This window comes from Mustela erminea, chromosome 20 (assembly GCF_009829155.1).
Source record: "Mustela erminea isolate mMusErm1 chromosome 20, mMusErm1.Pri, whole genome shotgun sequence".
NCBI lineage: Eukaryota > Metazoa > Chordata > Mammalia > Carnivora > Mustelidae > Mustela > Mustela erminea.
Genome location: NC_045633.1, coordinates 18,404,403 through 18,424,482, shown reverse-complemented (window position 1 = coordinate 18,424,482; position 20,080 = coordinate 18,404,403). Strand labels below are relative to the sequence as shown.

Here is a 20,080-nt window from a genome sequence, read left to right as displayed (position 1 = left end):
TCTTGGCGTTGGAGGGCAAGGTACTGTCAGCTCAGTAGCTTCAAAATATATGGCTGATCCCTGTGTTTAACTGACCGAAGTAAATGCTGTTTTGCGAAACACAATGAGTTTTGCATGATGAATTTTCTTAAGGAAGCCGAATGAGAATTTTAGGTTCATGTAGGCAGCAAAGCCCCGGTGCATTTGTTAGCATCGAGGGTGCATGATCTCAAAGATTAACTAATCTGTGAATAACTGTGCCATTTGTAACATCATAAACACCGACTAATGGGGAGATGGCGCAGTGGAATGCAAATATTTGCAACCTATCATTATATTAGCACAGGATCAAATTTGCGACTAAGTTCCTCAGCAAATATTCAATATCGTGTTTGTGTCTTCTTGTTATAATTCGTATGGTATTAGTAGCATCTTACCATATTAGTGGCGTTAAGATGCTTTTAAAATTATATCTCTTGGGTGGATGGAAATGGAATGTTCTGAGGTTGTGCGAGTATTAGTCATATTAAACTTGCCCTGTTAGCAGCTTTTCCTTGAACTGATACTCAAATGAGGTTTTAATATAAACAAAATGTACTTTTGAAATGCGCTTTCAGCTACAACCAATTTCTCCCAGTCCATTAGCCACTTTGCGTCCCTTTTACGAAACTTGAGATTCTGCTTTTATTGAGGAGCCGAAGTCTTTCCTTAACTCATTAAGTCAAGTCGTGAGAAAGTGAATGCAAGGTCTGTAGTGTTTTCTGGCTTACTCTGGGTCCCATGGCGGTGGCGTTCCCTCCACCCGCCCTAATGCAGGCAGGCATCTTTGAGATTTCCCTGCCAGTACCTTCCCCTGTACCATTCGACACGCCTTCCCTTTGCCTTGTGGGAGGTTGGTAACTCTGCTGTTCCTGCTTTTCCATCTTCACACTCTTGGGATTTCGACAACCAGAGATTCCTTGCAGAAGAAGGCGGAAGGACTACTGAGCTATCAAAGCCCCTGACGTCCGCTAGACTGGGATTTACGGTGTCCATGAGTCTGTCCAGGAATCACCTTAGGAGATGACCTGACCCAGGCATGGCTTGGCTCTGTGAAATGGCTTTCTCTCCTGTTCGTAACCGACTACATGGACATTCTTATTCAAGGAGCCTCAGAATCCCAGAAAGAGCTAGCGTGTTTGTTTCCTAGGGCCGCCTTAATGAAGTACCTAAAATGTATCACTTAAAACAACAGATACTTGTCCTCTCCCATTTTTGGAGCCAGAAGTCTGAAGTCAAAGTGTCTATAGGACCTTGTTCTCTCTGGCAGCCATAGGGGGAGAATCCTCCCTCACCTCTTCTAGTTTCTGGGGTATGCCCCCAATTTGGGGTGTTCCTTGGCTTGTAGATGTAACACTCCAGTCAGATGGCCGTCTTCTCTCTGGGTTTCTTCACATCGTTTTCCCTCTGTATGTCTGTTTCTGTGTCCACATTTCCCCTTTTTATGAGGACACCAGTCATATTGGCTTAGGGTTGACCCTACTAACTCCATTTGAACTTGATTACCTCTGTAAACACTTCATTTCCAAATAAGGTCACACTCTGAGATGCTGGGCGGAGGACTTTGGTGCATCTTCTTGGGAGACACAGTTCACCCCTTGATCGTTGGAGATTTCCATTCTTGTTCATGACGCCACATGGTTCCTCAGCCACAGTAACGGGAGCCCTGCACGGTCCTCTACTTCGTTTTCATTGGTCTTCGGGGAACACGAGCATTTGCTGGGGAACCCAGCCCTCTGGGTACCAGAGAGCTTCCAGGTCCCTTTCTGGGACCACAGCATGGAGAGGGCAAGGAGTGATCAGAATTCTGAACCATAACGTTGTTTACTTTGTTGATAGCCAGTCCATATAGATGTTGAGAAAGGAGCAAGGAGAAATAAGGGATAGAGATGGGTAGGAATTACGTTATTTGTTTATATGTCCAACATATGTTCACTAAGGGTCCATAATATGTCAGACACTAGAAACAGAGAACTATTAAGACGGCATTCTTGTATTCAAGGAGCACACAGGCTAGCGTGGCGTTATTTTGTCCGCTTTAATGTAAAAATTAGAATAGTAATGATTTTTGTGTTAACATTAACTAATGCAGTTTGCAGAGGCTTACAGCCTGCTGTGTGGCAGACTCATGATCTCATATTCGGTATCTTATTACGTCTCCCCACAATTCCATGATTTGGGAACTGTCTCCCTCATTTTGTCCCCAATGTCCAGCTAAGTTCCCTAAACAAACCCAAGATTGTACCAACGTGGAGGGCCAGATGTAGGATTCGAGCCAGATTCACTGACTGCTCTCAGCGGGGGCTGCCTGTGTTCACCAGCAAAAAGCCTGGTATCACCAGCCCACTCTTACTTCCGGCTCAGCCCTGATGGGGCCAGACACACTGAGGGTTCTTTGGCTTCCCAAGGGAAGACCTGTGTGCACTCCTAGAGGGAGCATGGGAGGCACTGGGTAGGCACAGTTAGAACAACACACACCCACGTCAGGCGGGAAGATCTGCGCGGGCAGAACTGATTTCTTACTTTGCACCCCCACCTTTCATCATCCAGCACCAGCCCCAGGCACAGGAGACGCTCAGCAACTCAGAGTCCTTCCTTGTCAAAGTCAGGTTGTAAATTCTTGGAGAATATACAGGAGGTGTCACATCTGTTTCTCTCCCTCTGTAGAAAGAAAAATAAAATGCCACAGTGAATAAGGACCTCATAAAGGCTTTTGCATTATGACGGAGAGAGAACCAGGATGAGAGAGAAAAATAAACATGGTCCAGTTTGGCAGAAGGGAGACTTCTGGGGGGCTTGGTATGTTCAGACTCTTGATCTGGGCGGTAGTTGTATGGAGGGCTGTGTGGTGTGTGTGTGTGTGTGAGGCTGTGCACTTAAGATTAGCACACTTTATGGGATGGAGTTAGTGTTCTTTATGGTGGTTGGCAAGGGGCTCCGGGGATAGGGTGATGGGGAATTACTGTTTCATGGGTACAAAATTTCAGTTTGGCAAGATGAACAAGTTCTGTGGTTCAGATGGAGATGATGTTTGCTCAACAGTGTGAACGCACTTAACGCCGCTGAACTGTACACTTAGGGTTGTTAAAGTACAAATTTAATGTTATGTATATTCTGCTCCAGTTGAAACACACAGTGTACTGTATCAGTGCATCAAAAAGTAAAGATGATATAATACATGTTCCATTTCCATTTCATTCTGGGGACCACTAGAACGGTAGCATTGATCTCTGATAATTTCATGCCGGCTGGACAAGCAGTTGCAGAGGTCCTCACTCCAATATCTCGGCAGCTTGTTGAACATGGGTATAAATAGATTATTCCCCGCCAATGCCTTGCCCATCCCCCTGTAGCTTCTTCTCACGCTCAAGTCCTCGTAATGAGTAACCTGTCTTTATCCCAGCAGAACTGCCTTCGCTATGATTTCAATGCCGGAGGAATGACTGTTTGTATTGAACAAATTTAACAGAGCTGTAGTCCCTAGGAAATGTGTGTTTTTCTCCTTCATGTTTGTTATAAAGTTTGCAGATCATTGTCTCTCTGGTTACTTAAGCTCGCCGGCCAACTCCGAGATTCCTCTGTGATTTGCTGTTTCAATGTCCTCTTACCCTGGTCCCTGTTCTCTCGGGGGTGCACTCACTACTTGATCTTGTCCAGCTGCATGTCAACATGTTGGAATTGGCCGCCACGTGAACCACTTGGGTTAGGATACACTCATCACAGCATGGGGTTCATCCCTCCCCTTCCCCACCCGCTCCAGCCCACCAGGCTTAGTGCAACCAACTCCTGACTGGCCTTCCCCCTCTCACTCGGTCCCAGGGCCACAATCCATTGTCAGCAGCCAGGAGACATTGGTTTGAAGTCACTTTCTGTCTGAATTCCCTTGGTGGCTTCTCTTTGCTCTTGGCACCACACCCAGACTCCGCCCCAGGATGACTAAGGCTCAGCTCTATGCTGCTCCCCGCCTTGCCAGAGTCTCCGGCTCTAGCCACAGTGGCCCTATTCAGAGACAGAACGTGGGTACATTTTCCACTCTTTTGCCACAGTTTGTATCCGAAACCTTGGCCAGTGTAACTTTGGCTGTTCCTCAGGGGGAGGGTAGAGGAGGATGTGCCTGGCTTTAGAGAAATTAATTTCCAGTGCTGGAAAAATAAAAGCTCTCATTCCTCACTAATTACGAGAACAGAAGTAGCAACAGTTTTTATAAGAAGGGCAATGCATATGCACTTATTAATTAATTTGTTCATTGATTCGGTGCATATTGAGCCCTTTACTACACCCATGTTCTATATCTCCAGTGAGGAGTTAGGTAATTAAGTGATGGCTTTATTATTGTTCATATTTCCTAATAATTATATATGTTAAATATTTCACAGTAAATACATTTTAAAAATCGTACTGGTGATCTTGGGTTAATTAATGGGGATGATTTGAGTAATTACCTGCCTGGAGATTGTACGAATAGGACTGTCCTTACTGATTAACCTGTGTGTCATCATCTTTCTGCTGAGGTCAGTCTTTTTGGTGGCCTAAAATAGTCCTTGAGGGCACTCGAGTTTAGGATAATGTAGTAAGCATTACTGGAACTTCCACTGACGGGGAAGCATCTGCTTTTGCGTCTGTGGCCAGAGAGATCAGGCTTGGATATGGACAACCATGTGTTTTTAAGGGGAAGAAGAAATGATTGGATTCTTCCTAAGCTTTTGGTGTGTGGTGAATGGCGGTGGTGGTTATATGTCTCTGTGGTGGGATGCTGAAGGTCCTTTCTGGAAGCCATCGCCTGGTGTACCAGTGCTCTGTGGATTTCGTGGAACATCGTCCTTGTGGTTGGATACTGTAGCTGTTACAACATTGAGAACTTCTAGCTCAGAATTGATCTACCTACTCAGGTCTTCCATTCTTGCAGAACATAGTGTCAAGCGAGGGTACCGTAAAACCATATTAACTAAAGATCCCAGCACTGATTACGTCGGGTTTCTCAAGTCATTTTTCACATTCAGTTTAGTGTTTAGTAGCTCAGGTTTTTTAACGAAGAATTTCTTTCACAAAATGGAAAGTCCAGTGCTGATTGTGCTGTATCATCTACTGTGCCACAACAGTATTTGATCTCTCTAGCAAATTAGAAGACACATACACAGAGAGGTCACCAGCAGCTTAATCAGTGTTGGTTTTAGGCCATTGCTTTGCAATTGCTTAATTTTGATGTCTAGCTGATAATTGATAACTGGATTGATTATTTAAAAATAATTCCTGTTGGAGCATGACAATGAGGAGCTTGAAATGTATCCACTGTGAAAGCGGCTCCTGGCCTACCAGCCAGGTTGCAAATGGGGGAAAATTGGTTTTGAATTGAATATCTGAGTGTGTTTACTTTGTTATTAAAATGATTTAAAATGGAAGTTTTGGGGGTGGCAGTAAATAGAAAATGTCAGTCTGCTCATTTCAAGGAACAAGGTTTGAGGAATTGATTGAATAATCAATTTGGTTATGAGCAGAATTTCAAACATAGAAATAATTTGCTGACACCCCCCGAGGGGGCAGCCCACTGAATGTTCCATTCCGTCTGTTTAACCTCTGGACTCCAGAGGAGAAGAATTGTAACACCTCCCAACCTTGATTTATGGGAAACAGCTGTCTCCTGCATGTGTCACCGTGATAAAATGTTTCACCATCTTGGGTGAATCTCATTCCTTGCGGAGGGGCCACATGTTCAAGCAGGTGGGAGCATGAATGGGTGCACGCTGAGAAGAGGGAGAGAAAACCTAATCAGGGGAGTCCTCTATGCTATCAGAAGCTGAAGATTAAATGTAAGAAAAAAAAGAAATACAAACACCTCAAGAAATAATAGGTACCAATCTCCCGATTTGCTATAGGCTACCAAGTCTAGACTGTGTAACTACTTCTCCATGGCCAGACATATTTCCTGATTACCTTTCTCTGAACTTGTATGATAAATCAGTTCATTAACTAAGATAGGCAATAAATAACTTATTTCATTGTTTATTTTGAATCAGCCTAATTTTAAGTCTAGTCTCCTATCCTATCTCCGTCAGGCAAAGTATTCACTCTCAACCGTCTCATAGTCCTCCCTTTTCCTAGGCATGTGCAAAGGTCTGGGAAGTACAGGTGGCCCTACCAAGAAGGCACTGGGAACGGGTCATGGATCACCATTAGGTGATCCAATGCGACACCAGCTATCCAATGCCCGTGGTTTCTTTTGCTTGGTGTTTTCTCAGTTATTTCTCTATCAATCTGATCAGTGTGGCTCCGGAGTGAAGCTAGAAACCCCTGGCCCTTGGTGTCCAGCCTGCCTGGGAGCACCGTGCTTCCACCTTGTTCTCAAGATGTAGAGATGTCTGCTTTGTTCGCCAACTTTAGAGCTCCTTCTCCCCACCCAGTTGTCTCTCCAAGGCACTCTTCTCTCTCCTACTCACCTTTCAGGTCTCCTGCTCTGATACCTCCCATGGGCTTCTGATCCCAAGGTCATTCACATACCCACAAAACTTAGACAAGTGAGTGAATGAGGCAGAGCTGGTATCACACAATCAAGACCTGTGGGGATTGTGTGACCAGGAGGGCATAATTCAAGTTTAAAGATGATCAGATACAACTAAATAAAACACAATGTGTAAGGTCAAATGGGTCACTTAAATTATTACTTGACTTGGACTTAACTAATGGGAAGAAAAAAAATACTACTTTTATGTCTTTGCATTGCCTTGTGCCATGAAATGGAGTTGGGGTCAGTGATGGTGGAGGGAAGACGGGGGGAAAAATATGGGAAGAAAAACATATGAAGACTTGAACAAATTATCCTGTTGTGTACACCTTCAAGAGGAAAAAGATAGTGTGAATTTGCATAATCAACTAACCTTTTACTTGAAGAGACTGATTGTTTCCTATAGCGGATTTCAGTGGAACCAGCTGTAGAAATTTGAGTTCCATGCAATGGCTAACTAACCGACTTCAGTGCCCATGTGAGAAAGTGAGGGCGTTTTGGAGGTGATGATAGATGTTTGCAAGTCGAGGTTCAAGGACTGGAGCCCACCAGGTCTCTGGAGCTTACTTACCCTAAGTGAAATGAGGTTTCTACCAGTGAGGTAGGACAGAGAGGTGCCCTGTAGCTCTCATTGTGGAAAATGAGCATAGAGTGAGTATAAAATATACACACACCATGATCTAGTCCCTCTCTCTCCTTCTCCCTCCCTCTTTTTGCTTTTTCCTATCTATCATCTATCTATCTTATCTATCTATCTATCTATCTATCTATCTACATCTGTTCTCAATGATGTGCCAATCTCTTAATTCAGATTAGGGAACATTCAAGATAATATAAGTATTAGATTTCATTGTAAACATTCTATATAAAGTCCATATCTGAAATGGAGGGTGTGTCTGTGTGTGTGTGTGCATGCACGCTTACATCCCAGATCAGATCAAGAGGCATTTATGAACTTAGATGCTTCCAAGGCCAGGCCCATAAGGAAAAACCGCAAACCCACTTGCCCAGTCAGTCACATCTGATCTCAAGGACACTTGGGAGCGGTGTCGATTGCAGAGAACGCATCACGAGCCCGTCATCGTCTCTGTGAAAATGTCACTCTTACGTTGCTGGATCACATCTAATATTTCCCAAAAAACTGCACTCCCAGGTTTTCATTAGAAATCTGGTTTTTAAATATAGGCAAATATTTATGGCAAATGGGACCCTAAAAAATGTATTGATTCAACGAAATGCATCTTCAGGCTATTTGCTGTCTACAGATCTGAAACATCTGCATCACCCACTCACCACCTCTACATTCCAAGTACGTACACAGAGATTGATACAGAGCAGGTGTTCAGTAGAATGTCTGTGGAATCAATAAATGAACACATGCATGTAAATATTTAAAGATATTTTCCCCCCAGGTTTTCCTATCAGGGAGGACACGTTTCTGTCCTCCGTGCAAATCTAGAATTAGTGGAGATCATGCATAGAGGTGTTCTCCATCATCAAAAATAGTAAGGAAGATGGATCCCCTATTTTTCTTAACAAAGTGTGTCTGGTACTTCTCCTGAGTAGAGTGACCAGCTCTTCTGGTTTGCCTGGGGCTGCCCTTTTTTAGCACTGAAAGATCGGTATCTCAGGAGGTCCCCTGCCAACCAGAACAGCTGCCCACTCTCCTGTCCATCCCGATGGAGATTTTACTAGTCGGTGGCTGTGTGGTTATTTTCTTGCCACTCGCAGGTAACCAGCTCCGGGGATCTCTCCGTCACTGTTAGTTTAATGGCATGGTTTGGCATTGCTTCTCCCCAAACTGCTTGGCCATTATACATCTTACTGCGACTACCTATGGGCTATTTTAACAGGTGCCTTGCCACCTGCCCGGTGCTGCAGACGATTCCACAATTTAGCTAATGCATTTTAATTATTTAGGTGACATTTTGCCTTGTGCAGTTTTAGAAATCAACCAGGGGCTCAGTTAGGCAGTTTCTCTGTGTGATATGTAAATAGATAACCAATGGTCAACTCTCAGAGTCCAGCAAGAGATCGTTTTTCCCCTTCTCCCCTAAAGTAAGAGATGTGTTTTAATATTAATTCCTCCTTTATCCATATATCAATAATTGAGCACTGCATCAATTAATATGCCGGGCAAATTGCATTCCCCATCCTCTCGCTCATGATGTATTTCAGTAATGGAGATAATTTTCAAGATAAAGTATACAATTTAAAATGGATTAAAAAGAACAACTAATAAAGGAGAATTGATTCAGGGAAGAAAAAAAAATTTGGATAATTTCAGGAAATCTTAACTGTGCATCCAAGCCTGTGGATTTTTGTAGGGAGAGCCTGTCGAAATGATCAAGTTTTATGCACACTGCAAAATTGCCCAGGTCTGCAATTGCAAAGGATCATGGAGAAGGAAGAAAAAATACACACACACACACACACACACACACACAGACCCCCAAATCTGGTCTTCTAATGAGGGCATATGTATAATCTCCAAATCTCCATCTGTAGGTTAGGAAGGTTAGCAAGTCTTTTTGAGGCTTTCCATTTGCTGGGTTTAGTTGTGGGGTCTGGTTTTGTTTTTCATTTGCCGAATTGGCACAGAAGCCTCAGTGCCCAACCCCCCCAACCATCCACCTCCTGCCCCCCCTGCCCCCAACCCCTTTTCTTCCCAGCCCCCAGTGCACACCCGGGCTGAGAGCCTGCAGGGGGAGGCAGTGGCGGCCCCAGCACCACGATGGACAGCGGCAGCTGCAGCAGGCGGCAGGCAGCCGGGGAGCCCGCAATGACACGGCCGGGTCGGTAGATGGCTGTAGACAAGTGTGCTGAGCCCTGTGGTATAAACAGCAATGAGTCTGGGGAGGCCTTGACCGGACTGGATGCTGCTTTTATCTGAAGTACATTTAAAGAGATAAAGGGGAAGCCGGTTGCTGCACATGTTCCTTTCACTGCGGCTGAAGCTTTACTTTGAGTTTCAAAAAAAAAAAAAAAGAGAGAGAGAGAGAGAGAGAGAATTCTCAGATGCCGGCCTCCCAGAGTCACCGGCTCTGTGCAGACGCGCTTGCCTCGAGAGGACCGGCCGCCTTCCTGTAAATTCCACCAGTGGGGACTTCCGTGAACCTCCCACCGGCCGCCAGGAAATGGTGTAGTGCCCGCCTGTCCGCGATCACACCGTCGCCACTCTCACTCACACTCAAGTAGCACCAGGCTCTGTTCTCGACACCGGTGCTGGCTGCCTGGAGTGTCCGGATTCGCTCATTAAGCAGCCACACCAAGAATTTGTTACCTAAGCAGCCTTGACAGGAAAGAGAGGAAAGGCAAGAGTTAGGAAGGAAAAAAGGGAGAGAGGGAGAGAGAGGGGGAGAGAGAGAGAGAGAGAGAGACTGAGAGAGAGAGAGAGAGAGGGAGAGAGAGAGGCAGCCTGAAGCAAGTCACATCACACAGTGCCACTGAAGGAATGCTGTCCTCATAAACTCATAAACAAGCACACCAAACCTTGTGTAAGGAAAGAAGAGGGGCTCTGAGGACTTGACAGGAAAAAGGCAAGATTTTCTACCCACTGGTTTCAGTTTTTCTTCCAGATACTCTTGGTGAAGTAAGGAGACTTCTGTTTGCTGACAGAGAGCCCTTGATTTCTCTTTCAAGATGATGATGTATTTGTGGGTAGGTAGTCTCTCTCTCTCTCTCTCTCTCTCTCTCCCTCTCTCTCTCTCTCTCTCTCCCCCTCTCTCTCCCTCTCTTTTCTCTCTTTCTGTCTGATTAATAAATTGACTTCGGGGATAAAGATTGCAGCCCAGAGTAATCGCATTCTGTGTGAGGTGATTATACTGTGACAGAATCCTCTCCCAGTGCTCTAGTACATGCGCTCGCATTTCCAGTGGGAGTTTAGGCAAGACCTGGTTCATTAGCATGAAGCTGCAATTTTATTTTCTGTTGCAAAAAGGAAACAACAAGAAAAAAAATGTGTGTGTGGGGGGAATGCATGGCTTTCTCTTTTCTTGAAACACTGCGATGGTGAATTCAGGGAGGGGGAAGAAAAAGAGAGAAAGAAAGAAAAGAAAGAAAAGGTCTGGAAGAGCCAGTGCAAGCATATGGAGCAAATGCTGCATCACGTGTAGGTGTGTGGGATTTTATTTAATTACCAAGAACGAGCTGCTCTGAGTCGGGGCGGGTTTTTTTGTTTGTTTGTTTGTTTGTTTGTTTTGTCCTGTTTTGTCTTGTTTTCTCTCACAAGTGACTACTTACCTGTCATTTCGGGGCCGCGTGTCGTAGATGAGTGCAGCGTGTTGTGTTTGCCTTAGCCAGGTGTGTGTTGCGATGTGTGTATTGTACAAGATTGTTTTTTTAAAAAGGTGGATTTCCCTGTATTTGTCTAGGCTTGCTGAGAGGCTCCTTGTCACCATTTGTGTGTGTGTGTGTGTGTGTGTGTGTGTGTGTGTGTGTGTGTGTTTCAGGAGATGGCATTCACATACAAACATTGACGTGGAAACCAGTAGTTATGAATTACAATTTTTACTGTTGAAGCAATTTAGAAAAATAGCAACCTGGCACAGAAAAGCTCAGAAAAATTCCTTAATCATGTTTTGGGGACAAATACACGTCCTGGTTTAGTTTGGCCACCGAAGGACTGTGTGCTATTATCAGCAGAGGAACCAATCTCCTGTGCGCGACGGGTGTCCCCCTCTTCCATGGGAGGGAGGCATGTGCCACGTCAAACTCTATCTTTTCTATCAGCATCATCATCAGTGCTGGTTTCTGCTGTTCAGCATACTTAGAAAAACCCCTTTTTATTCTCCTCCTCCAATTACTTTTCTAGCTCAACTCAGATCCAAGAACTTGCCTTTGCTGGAAGAAGAAAGCCTCTCTGTCGATTTCTTTGTTAATCAAGTCGTTTTGTGACCTCTGCTGGTGTCTCAGTCTGCCTCCCCATCAGTGAGCTTTGTGATTTCTACTTTTTTTTTTTTTCCCCTCCCCTCTTCCCTCCTCTTTTCTTGTGGACAATTTCCTTTGTAGTGACTTTAGCTTCATTTCCACCTGGTTTATTTTGGCACAATGCAATACAATGGCTTCTGCCAGTTGGGGACAGACTGTCTCTATTATCATGTTGTTTTCATTTTAGGGCAAGTTTCCTCTTCAAACTTGCCTGTCCCAATAGCACAGACTTAGCGTGAATGTAACAGAGATCGTTTTACCTAAAGACACCAGAATTCTCTTACCATTTAATTGGGACGGCAGAGGCTGAAACGATTAAAATTTCGAATGTTTACAAAATGTTGATTTTTTTTTTTTTTAAGCACTAGGAAAATGTGTCACCTGAGATCATCATATCAGTTATTAAAGAAATTAGTATTCTGGTATTTCAGGAAAAGGAGTCTATTTTGGTTTTTGTTTTGTGGGTGGATTCTGGCTAGTTGTAAACAAATTTCCGTTCCACTGTGGTGAGTAATGGTTTGCTGGTCACACTTTTTCTCTGAGTTGCTAAGTGGTGGTGTTGATTCTATTTATTAAGTTTGGTGGCTCACAGGCACATGTCTGCAGTCCCAGGCAGGGGAAGAAGCATTGCCAGCCTGGGCCCTCTCCTAGGTCCTAAAACCTGGCTAACCCGATTCCTGGTAATTAGCCCATCTGTGACTTTTAAGACCTGAGCGCCACCCCCCTCCCCCAAATTCCTGCTTTCCTCTTTTGCACCGATGCTTTTCTGTGCTACGTTCTTATTAACTGCATTTATCAAATTGAAAAATGTCTACTACCTTCCTGCCCTGTGCTCCAGTATTCTCTTTCCATCTTTAATTCAGAATTTTTTGGTCTGCATTCAAAAAATGGCAGAGACTAGAGATGGGAACAGCTGGATCCATGCTGCTTAAGGAGATACGAATTAGCGAGTTAGCATTAACGCTATGAGGTTTGGAGGATTTTTCCTTCCTCCTCTTTCCTTCCTTTCTAATGCAGAGGCTCTGCCCTTGCCTCCTAGTCTGTAAATACAGATACTCTCAGTGTGTCTGATCGCTCTGTCTTAGAGCTTGTGTTGCTCGAGGAAAATGAGTCTCAGCTATACCCGTGTATGAAAATATGAAAACAGCATTCTCTGCTCTCTCACGGATATCACAATGAAAACGAAGGGACACGGAGACACAGTGAAACAGATACCACGTCTGGTCTATTCCTGTCATTGTTCCCTAAATGTGTTAAGTAGTCTCTGAACATGCACCTGTGCTCAGAGCACACAATTTTGGCAAGTCTGTGCTCACTGGGATCAGAACCTTCTCCTTGGGAGCTGTGGGATCCATTGGGGTAGAATCATCTTTCTTTTCCTCTATCCCCACTCAGTCACTTTTGTGTTTGGGGACTGTCTTCTCAGGATGTGAATGGAATGCTCCAGAAGAGCACTGACGAAAAGCTCAGCTTAGCTCCCCTATGCCAGTGGGGTAATACGATTGCAGTCGTGCAGCACTGAGGTCTAAAGCCCCTTCCAACATTTGTATAGCCTTTTCCTTAAATTTCTTTAACAAGTTCTTTCCTATTAAAAAAAGGAATGAAGTTTGGTAGTTTGTGCTGTGTTCCGTTTCCCCAGCACGAGGACAAGTTGGTGTACGGGGAAAAGAAAGTTGGGTTCTCGGGCACCTTTAGGCTAACCTCTGAGCAGTTCTGATTCACCAAACTTGGGGACCCTAGAAGAGGGAGACAGCTTTCCCTGGGGACTTCCAGAGAAAGCAGGGAGGTCACTTATACTGACCACGGAATCTGTGCGGGGTTCCAGGCAACATATTCCCTAGAGTGAGATAATGCCTCTCAGCCAGTACAGCCCCCAGCTCCACTGTGCTAATTCACCTGCTCGGGGTTTAGTCTTTCTTGGGATTCAGAGAAGCTGTGTCTTCCCAGGGCTGGCAGAACAAGCTGCCGTTTGACGCTTGCTCATGGCCTTTGGAGATAAGGTCCCACCTACCCTAGCCCTCAGGTCCGGGACCAAAGGGGCCCCAAATGAAATGCCACTGTGATGGGTATTTCGCTTTCGAATTTGTTTGTTTTACTTTTTCCTCTTAAAATTGAGGGCCCTTTCCATTTTATTATTTCTACTCATATTTTCTCGTTTATGTACCAAGAGCTCTTCCTCTGTTCTTTTTACTCGTAGTTAAAATACTGCCATTTTTATGTAACCTTTCAGTCATTTTATCACATTTCATCATATGATTCTCCACATCCTTTTATAAACCGAGTTTTGTACATAGGTGTTTGATCTCAGAGAATCTTGGAGTGATGTTGAATAGGCAGGGGAGGGAACCAGGAACCCCAGTAGGCGACACCCTACTTTTGACAATGCAGCTCAATCACTAAAAAGGAAAAAAAAAAAGAATGAAGGAGCCAACAAAAATGCATCTACAGGATCCTGGGAGTCTAGAATCCCCTACAGTGCGTTACCCACGGCAGGATCTCCGCCAGCCGGAACATTCTTTTCTCAGACCGCTCTTAGCAAACTTTGGAACTAGCTGAACTATCAGCCAGCCTCCCCCATTCCCCCCACCCTGTGCAGGGCATTTGGGGGAACCTCCTCTGAACTGCCCACTCTCTTTCCTGAATGCCTAAAGCTTATTCTGTACTTTGCTCCATATTCTAGCAACTGGTTACAAACCAGTTATAGAATGCTGGGTTTATAAATTTTGTATAGACTCGAGTTTATGCATAAATTATAGATACAGACTCAGGTTGTTTTATGTTCTGGGGTCATCAAACCAATTTCATTTAAACCTCTTTAGGGCAGAACAACATCTTTCCCTCTTATTTTAACAATTTTTCTTGCTGCTTTAGTTCCAACAAAGCATGTGCTTCTTGTAGTAAAAGTGGACAACAAGAAGAAAACAAACAGCACTAGCTCTTGTAGCACCTAAGATATATACCTAAATATTAACGCTAATTTCTTGTGTTGTTCTAACACACACATAAGCACATGCACATTTATTTTCCCAAATTGGAAGCAACATTGATTATAAGGACTATAATAGCATTGATTTATTAGGAGGACTTGTGTGTGTGTGTGTGTGTGTGTGTTTGTGTGTGTGTGTGTAGCAGCAGAAATGCCATCACACCAACAGGCCGTATCATTGTAAAACACTCTTAAGTTCAGGTACATTAACATATGAAGAAGGGAAAAAGAAAGCCTCTGAGAGGGAATATTCTGTTTGAAAAAAATGAGATCACACTGTTGTAGAACTTACTGTTTTGTAACCTGCTTTCATCACTTACCATTTGGTGCCATTAGATATTTTGCACAGCAACATCTTTCATGTCTGCCTGGTTGGCGTTCCTGTGTATGGCTTCTCCACAGTTTAACCCATTCTTTAATTGCCGGTTGCTTCTGTTTGTATAAATCTTTCCCAGGACCTAGTATGGTGCTAATATACACGTGAAGCATTCGTTCGCTCAGTCTGTTGATTATTTATGAAGCCTTTATTGAGCACAGACTGTATGCTAGTCATTACGCTGCACCTTCGGGAATATACAGGGAAGCAGAGGCTCTGCTCAGAATTCGGAAGAGCCGGAAATGGCAGGTTGATGGTGGACATTAATCACCTGTTGCCTGCAGTTCGCGGATTTGCTAATTATCTGTTCCTGCCTCTGATACATGCTCTCCTTTGCCAAATCTAACTTTAGGACGGCCTCCTTTCTCACTGTGATTCCTTAGCTCTGCTTCGGAGGCCTGCGTCTGCTGTTTTTCCCCGTATTTGTTGGCCCATCCATCGGATGGTTTCTTTTTGTGGGAACTGGTGCTAGAGATTTCTGGTGGCAACCAAAGAAAACATTTTTTTGTTGCTGTTGCTATTGTAGGGAGAAAGGTTTCTGTGTTTTATCCCGATGCTGAGAATTTCTACGTTTTCTACGACTGGACTGCTTTGTAGCAAAATGCATCAGGAATACAAAGATGATTCCTTTTCCCCCAAAGAATTCTGATCCAGAAATTCATTTCTATGGACCTGGCGAGTTTTTTCGGCACCTGCCGTGGCCGCCATATGTCTTAGTGAGGGGCCGGGAAAAATGGACCCAGTCGACACTGATGGCTGTGATGAAGAATCTCATCCTTACCCATCTCTTATCTTTCTTGACTGTAATTTATACTGAAATCCCCTCCTTTGTCTCTGTGTCCCCAGGGACAGCTCAGCTCTCCCAACACACTCGCATTCTCTCAACCACCATTCTCTTCCTCCCAACCCGGCCCACCGCTGCTTCTTCGCTCCAGCAGAGGCACACCTGTGATGTTGGTACAAGATATTTTTAAACATTTGGCAAGAGCTGGTTTTCCAGCGTCTCTGTGTCCGAGGTACCCATTTGTTTAGATGCTCTTCAGATACAAGAAGGCCAGTTGGGATGGGGATCCCAACCTTCTGGGTGATGAGCGGGAAACTGGATGGACTGAAAGTTAATGAATGGGAGCTCGTTTATGACTTAGATCTTCTCTCCCTGTGGCTTAACCATTCATGGCCTCTACTCACTGCAGACTCTCTCTGGCAGAGGGAGTAATACGTTATTTTCCGCTTGAGCACCCAGAAGCCATTGATGTAAATTGATCGGTACTTTTTTTGTATTTTTCTGAAATTCTGTTTACATGCACATTCCTCTTTGTCTGCAAAGTGATTTGTATCATAAAGCCCCATCCATTTTTCTTTCCAATCTCATAATGACACTAAACTCATTGAATTCTTGTGTCTAAAGATTCTTGCAAAAATAATGGGTCGTCTATATAGGGCAGCAAAAACATGACATTACATGGAAGGAAATAAAATAAAATGGGCCAATGCTTTCTCTCAGTAGGAAATTCTCAACCTAAGGCTTACAGTCTTTCTGATATTGATCGATCAATCTATCTATCTATCTAAAAGCAAAACCTGATGTGTATTGACAGAAAAGGGTTATAGAGACTTTGTGTTTAATTTCTTTTTAAAAGATTTTATTTATTTTTTGACAGACAGAGATCACAAGTAGGCAGAGAGGCAGGCGGTGGCGGAGGCAGGCTCCCGGATGAGCAGAGAGACTGATTTAGGACTCAATCCCAGGACCTTAGACCACAACCATAGCTGAAGGCAGAGGCTTTAACCCACTAAGCCACCCAGGCGCCCCATGTGTTTAACTTTTAAACATAGTCACTGGCCAGTTCTGCAGGTTCTTGAGCTCTAGCAGATGGTAACACACTGACTTAAGGTGAAGCAGCCCTTCTATTCTCCATTTTACATTTGGAGCAGTGTTTCCTACCTGCACCCTCAGAAAACATCACAAACTTCCAGCCACATACTTGATCAAACGATGCAGGTTTGAACGACATAAGCAAATTAGTTTCTGTACAAACCTTGTGTCCCCATTCAGAGAAGAACAAATTGAAAAATTGATATTCAATACCAACAAGATAATTTCGGGAAGCAATAGAGCATTGTTTTGACAACTAAGGAACATGAAGCTTTTAGGACAAGAGGAGGAAGAACTGTAGATTGTGCTTTCCCTTTATTATCCAAAGACGGTCTTCGGTAGAAATGCAAGAAAACAATTGGGAGGGAGAGGGAGGTAGGTGTAGGAAGGAAGGGGAAGACCGGGGAACCGGTGGGAGAGATGTAATGCTCTTCCAAGTGGTGATGTGCATTGGATGGCGGGCGTTTTGATTATTGGTGTATTTTCCCATTCCAGTGTCTTTGCCAGTGAATTAGGTGATAAGGCTGAGATGGGAGGTGGCCTTTGATAAGAGCAGAATACAAAAGGGGGAGGGCAGAACGAGCTCTCTGCTTATATTTAAATAACTTGCTATGGATAATCAATATCTATTGATTATTTGCTCTCTTCGGTTACCCAGAAGTTTTGCCCCATCTCTCAATATCTAAAGAACAGACTTTGCTTTTCCAGTACATCAAAGGCAAATGTTCCTTGTGGAATAATCTTTTCACTGTTAAAGAGTGACCTGCAATTCCGTTATTTGCAAATCTGTATTTTACTGGCAAAGTTTATAATTTGTTCTAGCTAGAATGTTCTGTCTTAATGGGACCCATGACAAGATGAAAATTTGGCTACATTTTTTTCATCGATATGGAGTTACATGCTGTCTTACATTTGGCTGTTTCTTTCCTAATTCTCTGAATTATACTGCGAGTCTGTTCATGGAGGAAGTGTCTCGAGCCCTCTCTCTACTTCTGCGTACATGGCTGTCCTGATAAACACTAGGTGGGAGCTCAAATATGTTTTTTGATAATGACTATGTTTACAAGATCATGGTGCATCACCAAGCAAATAGAAATTTGTTTTCTTTTCATTCATTTATTTGCTCAAAGATAATTAGAGAATTTCCAGTGTGTCAGATACCATGTGCCCTGAGTGTTGGGGACAGAGGGAGTATGATATGGTTCTAGCCCTCATGGAACTCGTATATAGTTCAGCAGACAGATAAAATAGAACAAAATGGGGGCACCTGGGTGGCTCAGTGGTTAAAGCCTCTGCCTTTAGCTCAGGTCATGATCTTGGGGTCCTGGGATAGAGCCCTGCATTGGGCTCTCTGCTCAGCGGGGAGCCTGCTTACCCCCCACCCCCGCCATCCCCACTGCCTGCCTTTCTGCCTACTTGTGATCTCTGTCTGTCAAATAAATAAATAAAATCTTTAAAAAGAAAAACAGAACAAAACAAATCACAAGAGGTAACAAAGGAGCAAAACCAGTAGATAAAGGGCTTTAGCTAAGACTCGTGGTTGCCACGCTAAGCTGAGTTCAGAAGGGGCATATATGGGTTCACATATCTGAGAAGTCCGAAGATAGCTGTTTAAGGGCACGTGGATGTCAAATCATGTCACTGGGACTCAGACTTAGTTTCTCAGGTCTCTCTCCTGTGTGTTTCCCCCACAAAGTGGCCAAGGTGGCCACTGGTGGCTTCCAGCCGACATCCACTTCACATGATCGCAGCCCTGATAGATGGACCACATTCATGCAAAAAGTAAGGGGTTCTGAGAGAAGTACTGGGAAGAGTTCTGCGCCCCCGGGGTGTGTCACCTATCCACCCCCAACCGATTCCTGAGACTTCATGTCCAGCCTGGGTAAAACAGTCACGATTCAGAATCTGAGGGTAGGCTCAGTTCCAAGAAAACATGAACTGAGAGGAAGGGAGAGGTGGGCCTCCCAGGAAATATTAAAGAGCTGTTACCAGAAGGAGAAATAAATGCTGGTTAGGTAAAAACAACAGATGCCCACTATACAAATAAATAAACATTATAATCGCAGTTTGTATTGAGAACTAAGACACAAACCACAAGTGTGCTGGGGAGGGGGTATTAGGAATGGTGACGTCAGGCAGGGTTTGTCCAAAAAGGGATTTTCTCAGCTGGGACCTGGGGATTAGGAGGCCGCTAGCGGGGAGGAAACTGCTAGGTAGGGGTGGGCAAGTTGGACACTGACTGCAAGGAACTTCCAGAAGGCCAGTTTGGCCGAAGCTCAGGGTGCAAGGGAGTGTGGCCAGAGAGGGAGTTCTGAGGGCTACAGGAGTCAGATCATGCTGGGTTAGAGCTACGGTGCACTTCCTGTAATGTCAGAAACCCACACCTGCTGTGCCTTCTAGAATTAAAGCAAGGGGCAGGGGGAGCTACAGAGAGTTGTGGAGAAGACAAGGAGCGTGACCTTCTTTTTTCTTTGAGAAGTGCTGGAGCACTGAGTAGTTGTTTTCTTCCAGGATCTTAAGCACCTCTCCTTCTGCTACAAATAACTGAATTCTACCCAATTTGACTTTGCTGCCACTCATAAAAGGCAAGCACACATATGCACTCCACCCACTGCTTCTCCGCATCCAAGCTCTGATCCCTGTTTTCAAAGAAACCTGATCCTCAGACATCTACAATGACTCCTTCACAGATGCTGAATCAGCAGGCTTCTCGTGCTTCTGTACCAAAAAACTCTGAGGGGGGAGGGGCTAGATAAAGAGAGACTCAAAAAAAAAAAAAAAGAAAAAGAAAAAGAAAAAGAAAAAGAAAAAGAAAAAGAAAGAGCAGTGTGTGGAACATTGTAACCCCAGGTCACCTGCAGAGCTGGGGAGAATGGGATGGGGACTCCTTGAATAAATCACAGGCTTTCCACAAGGTTCTTTCTGTCCAGCACCAAGCACCTCCAGCTGAGGATCAGAAACACAAAACTGTTTAATAATGGTGAGTGTTGTTAGGAATTTCGAGTGTCTTCAAGGGCATTTGACTTAAATGAGCTCAGTGATGGAGTATTCAAGTAAAGAGGGTGCTGTTAATGTGCTAAATTAAAAGGCTAATCAAAGAGGCAAATGCTACAAATGAGAACAGGAACACAATTAGTTAATGGGGGATTGAGAGGAAGAGGGGAGGGAGGTGTTTTGGGGGTTTTGTTGTAGTAGCTGTTATTTCGTTTTTGTTTTGTTTTCATATGTGCGATAGTTTCGGGTTTTCCCTGAAGCCCTCAATATTTTAAAGCAACAAAAGGGGCAGAGACTCTTCTGCCATTCTGTCATGTGTCACATTAAGCCGAAAACAGCCTACTTTAATTTTTTTTTTCTTAAGATTTTATTTATTTATTTGACAGACAGAGATCACAAGTA

At 44.1% G+C, this 20,080-nt stretch overlaps 1 protein-coding gene across 4 annotated transcripts in view; it reads left to right on the top strand.

Moving 5' to 3' along the window:
• The window catches only part of RBFOX1 (RNA binding fox-1 homolog 1), a 1,460,772-nt gene that overhangs the window by 900,330 nt on the left and 540,362 nt on the right, over positions 1 to 20,080 (top strand). Inside the window, exon 1 of one of the 4 annotated variants that reach the window (XM_032326754.1) lies at positions 9,940 to 10,177. The exons of the other annotated variants lie outside the window; for them this stretch is intronic. Within the exon in view, the coding sequence (XP_032182645.1) occupies positions 10,160 to 10,177 (18 nt within the window). The 5' untranslated portion in view covers positions 9,940 to 10,159. Of the gene's footprint in view, positions 1 to 9,939; positions 10,178 to 20,080 lie in introns of those variants that run through there. 4 annotated transcript variants of the gene reach the window in all.